The following is a 6,085-nucleotide window of genomic DNA, read 5'->3' as shown; positions in this document are numbered from 1 at the left end:
CAACCACATGAAATTTGAATATACGCAAGTATTTAATCCTAGTTTCTGTTTTGAATTTTGAATTTGACTTTTTTTTGAGTCTTTATCAGGTACTTTTATTTGTTCCATTTTGTTTTACATTATCACTAACCTTGACTCTGTTGCTGTACTATACTGTTTTAATTGAATGAATCTCAAAATGAAAGCCTTACAGAGAAGTAACTCTGATTACTGTATCGCCTTAATGTATTGTCTTTTGAGTCTTTGCTGGTAGTTTTCTCTGGTTGTGTTTGGCAACTTGTAACGGCCCGGAATTGGTGTTCCCAATTAAGAATTTGAAATAGTGTTCGACTAACTGCAACTCCGAGGCCCGAATTTCATGCTGCCAAACACAACGTAGGCTATTATTGATTTATTATAGTTAACTCACCGTTTGGAAAAAATTATAAATAGTTAAATTTCATTTTCAACCACACATTGCGGTGGACACATAAGTACTATATCCACTTATTCACCGCTCATTTCTATCTATTAATAAATTGAATTATTTATAAATTCTTGCTAAACGGAGGCTCAAGTTTTTTGGAAATTTATGTGTTTAATGGTAGGCATTTATGTGAGACATCATAGATGTTATTTTGATTTATGTTCAGAACAAAAGAAAAAAATGTTTTATATTGAGTATCTTAAGTATTTAGAAGCTGCAACTATAAACTACATATTTTCTATCCTTCTAAGGGAGATCTCCTCATCATTGTTATACAAGTAAACATGCCATCATCCATTAAGGCATACCAGTTTTCTTAGCTATGTTTAGTATTTGGGAACTATGATGCTTGGACTCGGCTATGAGTATCGGGTACGGGTACGTATTTAAGTGTTGGATCTTTTATTTTTTATAATATAGGATATGCGGACATGGCTAAAAAGTGTCCAAATTTCAGACACGGGTACGTGGGTACGTCTTCCTAGTTTTAATTTTTTTACTAACCCAAGATGTCATTTTGAATAGATCAAAAATAATTATTCACAAATAAGGAAATGAGTATTGAATAAGGGGTTAAGATGAATAAAATAGAATTTTGGGATTTATTTTTCAATTATAGGAAGTTAATTACTAAATGTTATATAAAATAGAAAATGAGGAATTTGATTACAATTTAGATTTAGTGGAGTACTATATGGAACCAATTTTCATTTTATACGAACAAAATCCTAAACCACTAATACAGAGAAGGAAAGAAGGGAAAAAAATGAACAAGAAGAAAAGGAAAAGAGAAAAAAAAGGAGGGAAAACCTATCGTCGTTGCCTTTCTCTGTCCTCTCGGAGGCAGCGTTAGGTTTATAGAGAGCAGAAACAAGAAAGAAAATGAAAAGAATAAAAAAGAAGGAAGAAAAAGAAAGAAGAAACAAAAGCGGCGAAGTGTCTAGTTGAAATTTGAAGGATCCGACACATATTCCATACCCATATTGTGTCGTTTTCGACACGGGTACTTCGACCATTTCGAAGAGTCCGAGCATTAGAGTTTGGGAAGCAGTTTTTCTTACCTAAAGAACATTTGCCACCAGAAGATTTGGAAGAGTTTTTGATGGCCAGTTTATATCTTTATGTCTTAGTCCTCTTATAGACTTGCCTTTGCCATGCAATTTTGATTTCATGGTTTGCTCTCAGCTGCCAAATTTGGCCTTACAGTAAATATTTTTTTGAACAGAGTGCAAGTAATTTTGAATTTATCTTTTCTTTTTTGCTTCCTTTTCCGGTCCATGTTCCATTGATGAATGGTGTTCTGCTCCTCAAATGCAGTGTAAGTAGAAGTATGAATATATGAATTTAATCTTTTGCCGTTGACTGGTAAAATATTCTAACTTAACATTTAATGATCAGTCTTGCAGGACTCGCTTAATAGAGCTGGGAATATATGTTAACACCAAAGCTAGAGAACAAATAAACACTTTTTGGTTTAGTTTAGCCCATATGTTTTGTTTTGTTTTTTTTTTAAAAAAAAAAAAAGAAAAAAAAGAAAAGGAAATGTATAGAAAAAACCGATCAAACTGAAAAAAGACGTCAGTCTCTTTATGTATCTTCTTTTGTTCCATGCTATTAGTTTTAAATGTTTGGATCACAATTTGGTGGGATGTGCATTTGGGTAATTGTTAAGACCTGCTACTAGATTTAAAAATTGTAGTTGAGTAATGTGCTATGAAGATACAGATGGCTTTTACCTTAGATCGGAAGTAACCAAACTTCTTATTGTTAAATCTAGCTTGAATATTATATTTGATAAGCTTATTTTTAGTTGCTTAATAACATTTTGATATGTAGTAAATAGGAGCATATGGTTGTTAATGACTTAAAGTCCTTCAATCATTGAAAGATCTAATAAATTTTGGCTCACAACTAATAATATACGCACGGTCATTTCTAGGAAAGAAAAGCCTGGATGAAGTTATAGCATTTTATAAAAATTATATCAATCCTTTACATGTCCAAGGGTTTTTACTTTCCAAAGCCTTTCTTTTCTCTTGTTTTTTTTTTTTTTGGCACAAATATGTTTAGATTTCTTTTTTTTTTTAATAGTTCTATCCTAATTCTTGATTGCAGGCTTGTGTCATATACAACAATTGGTGGCCAATGTTATCTGGTTTGTGGGAAAGTTTATGCTCTTGTTTGGGATCCATTTTACTCCGAAATGCATTTTTCTTTTTCTTCTTTTCAACTGCACATTTTCCAACAAATTTTTTTTACATTAAATCCAATACTATTACTTATTTTCTAACTACACATTCTCCAAAAAATCACTATTCCAAATACATTTTCCCTCGAAACTACTTTTAATGGAGCTGAAACATGGACTATGTATTCTTAAACTGATTTTGCATTAGAAATGATTATTGAATGTGTGAATGTCTGACCTCACTGATGAAAAATGTTGTTCTCACAGCTCTTATGTATGTTCTTGTGCCAATGCCTTGTTTATTCTTTGGCGGTGGGTCAACTCAGTTTCTAGTCAGTCGAGATGGTGGGGGGTGAGTATTCACTCAGGAACTTCCTTACCTTTTTGGGTATTCAAATACACTGTTCAAGATTGCATTTTGAGATTTTCCATTAGAATTACGTTCTTGGTACGTTTGACATCATGTTCTTTTTGTCAACCTAATGTTTTGGCACATTATTTATAGTTCTGTCTGATGACTGGTCTATGTTCCATTTCAAATCACCCATTGCATGCCTGTGAACTTAGTTGTCTGTAGACAGACCTAATGTTTTGGCACATTATTTATAGTTCTGATGACTGGTCTATGTTTCATTTCAAATCACCCATTGCATGCCTGTGCACTTAGTTGTCTGTAGACAGACATATTGGCTGATTAAAAATGTCAATGAAGCTGTAAGTATTGTATAGTATAGCGTGGCTAATATCTTTAGTTGTATTGATGCAATATTTAGATAAATTTTATGAGATTTTTCTTCTTCTCTTTTTATTTTATTTATTTATTTATTTTTTAAATTAGAATATGAGCTATTTTATGAGATTTTTCCTCCTTTTTTTTTTTTTTTTTAAATTAGAATATGAGCTAAAACAAGCTCCCCTTAAATTAGAATATGAGCTATTTTATGAGATTTTTCTTCTTCTTCATTTTTTTTTTTTTTAAATTTAGAGTATGAGTTAAAACAAGCTCCCCAGATAGGAATGCAACTCTCTTGAACTTCTCTTTGATTGTAAGGTCATTTCGACAAATGATATGTGTTGCTCGTATCATGTGGGGTTCTCATTGTTATATATGGGTTTATTTTTTTATTTTTTTCTCCGAACTAGTCGACAAGGATCCAAAATTTGTCAAATTGAAATCCATCTGTGAGATTGACTTTTCCACACTTATATTGGCTGGAAAAATTGCAAGGTGTTCATTTTAAGACAGCGGAATGAAGCCACATGTTGTCACTATTATTTCACTATCAATTTCAAATTGATGGTCTAAAAGGCTTAAGAAAAGGAAAATGGAGAAAAACAAAACAAACGAAAAAGGAATAGGTCAATCAGTCAAGACCCCTCTTCCCCATAACCTCCATTTTTCTCTTCCAGCCATCCTAAAAAAAGTTAATTGAACCATCAGCTCCAATAGTAGAGAATAATGGGCATTGTAAATGCTGCAGATATTCTGGCTGTTGAAGATTTCATATCAGATCCAAACATATATTAAAATGTTGATGAGATTGAGGGTGGGTTGTTGTAGTAACTTTACATTGGGAGATGATGAATCTTAGTTGGTGGCTTGGGTTGTTGAGGAATGCTTTTGGAGGTGGGTGGCATTGGTGTTGCAAGTAAATGGGTAAAATGAGTTTGGCCGCCCAGGCCTTTGGCGTCTTGGTCCTTAATTGGCATGAATTGGTTGGCCCCTTAGTAACCTTGGCAATGCTAGGCGGCTTTTTTAAATTTATTTTTATTTTTAATTTTTGACAAAAAAGAAAGAATTAAAACCAGCAGCAAGGTGTGGCACAGCTATGCTGATGCCGCCTCTTCAAGGCCCCATTTTACACCTCTAGTTGGACTTGGAGTGTTGGATTTCAGGCAGTGATGATCACATGGATTTTGGGTGTTGGTGGTGTCTAGTGAATAGTAATGAGTGTGGGTGCATTCATGTCTTCCTCCCTTTTCCCCATACTTGCTATGTTTGCGATATCAAGTAGACATGGTGGTAGTGATTTGGGCAAAATATTGGTGGCTATGGCTCTCTCTCTCTCTCTCTCTGTGTTTTTATTTTTTCTCACTAGTTAAATTGGTGGATAAAAAAATAGATGGAGGTTTGATGGTGGGGGGAGGGATTGCCAGGTGGAATGGCAGCCTGGTTTAAGAACTTCTTTCCTCATCCTGCTCATTCAATTTTTGCCTTTATCACCTTTCTAAATTTTGTGTACGAAGATATTTTGGTAACTTCAGTCTCTATTACGAAGGTTTGATGATCAACCGTTTTGTAGTGTTGTGAAAATGTCATTTAGTGAATGACTGCGTGTGAACATGAACATGGAGATAAAAATTGTGACCAAATGTAAATGAGGGACTAATTTGACAATTTTTGTGACTACGAGACTAGCTTGTGATACTCAAGGATTAAACGAACTGCATCATGAAAGTTGAGTAGAATTTTTTTTATTTTATTATTATTATTTTTGTTTGGGGGTGGGTGGGTTAATCATTAATTATGTGCATGGAATAAGGCTTTGTTTGAGTGCAATTACAATACTACTAGTAATTAACTTAGGCGCTCACACAAATTAGAATGTTATTCACAGGCTTAAAATTCTGGTGTGCGTTTTTCTGTTGTTGCAAGTGCTGGAGCTAGAATGGCTTTTTTTGCAATCTATGTATAGTGAAACGACATCACAACACATGAAAACTAGCATGCGTACTTAGGCCATACGATCATTTTGACTTGCTTGATTTGTACCTATGTTATGCTATTTGTATTGGGTAAATAAACTTTGAAGCCTTGCAAGGGCAAGTAGGCATGTTATGTTTCAGTTGTGCAGAAGTGACCAGATGGCATTTCTAGGTTCATGTTATTATACTTGTTACTGAGATTTTATCCTGTTATGATTGTCCCAATAAATATTTCGTGCACATCGTTAGCTGCAACAAGACCAAGAAGTTACTAATGTTTATTGTTGGCTCTACCCCCAAAATTCTTTTTACGTTTTGGCAAATTTAACACTTATGGTGCAATTTTGTTTTGTTGCAGCTGGATCAACGGTGCCAAGTTCTTAACTGGGGCATCGGCTGTAGGGAGCATAGCCATTCCCATTATCCTGCGGCATGCTGGTTTGATTGGCACAGGAGCTATGTTCATTGAATTTACATCATTCTTTATATTTGTCTGCACTGTTCTGTGTTTTCACCGTTCTACCCTTGAGGATGAGTGGTGACATTTCCAGTGCAAGTCGAATGCCCTTGAATCCTTGTGAACGAAAAAGTTAACATGGAAAATAGACAAGGGGGAAGAGAACTAAAATTTCCCTTCTCCTTTAGCTAGAATTGCCTCAGTATAGATTTCGTACTGTCATGAGTGCTATATATGTTGTACTGTCGCGAGTGCCATATATTACTCT

At 34.3% G+C, this 6,085-nt stretch overlaps 1 protein-coding gene across 1 annotated transcript in view; it reads left to right on the top strand.

Annotated features, from left to right (window-relative positions):
• The first annotated feature begins 2,560 nt into the window (after positions 1–2,560).
• The window catches only part of LOC111366268 (vacuolar protein sorting-associated protein 55 homolog), a 4,355-nt gene continuing 830 nt past the window's right edge, over positions 2,561–6,085 (top strand). The window contains exons 1-3 of the mRNA XM_022986994.1: positions 2,561–2,621; positions 2,922–3,006; positions 5,719–6,025. Coding sequence (XP_022842762.1) covers positions 2,612–2,621; positions 2,922–3,006; positions 5,719–5,902 — 279 coding nt within the window. The 5' untranslated portion in view covers positions 2,561–2,611 and the 3' untranslated portion in view covers positions 5,903–6,025. The remainder of the gene's footprint in view (positions 2,622–2,921; positions 3,007–5,718; positions 6,026–6,085) is intronic.

This window comes from Olea europaea, chromosome 17 (assembly GCF_002742605.1).
Source record: "Olea europaea var. sylvestris chromosome 17, O_europaea_v1, whole genome shotgun sequence".
In the NCBI taxonomy this organism is placed as follows: Eukaryota; Viridiplantae; Streptophyta; class Magnoliopsida; order Lamiales; family Oleaceae; genus Olea; species Olea europaea.
Note: the sequence above shows the minus strand (reverse complement) of the source record. Positions and strands in the feature narration are given on the sequence as shown.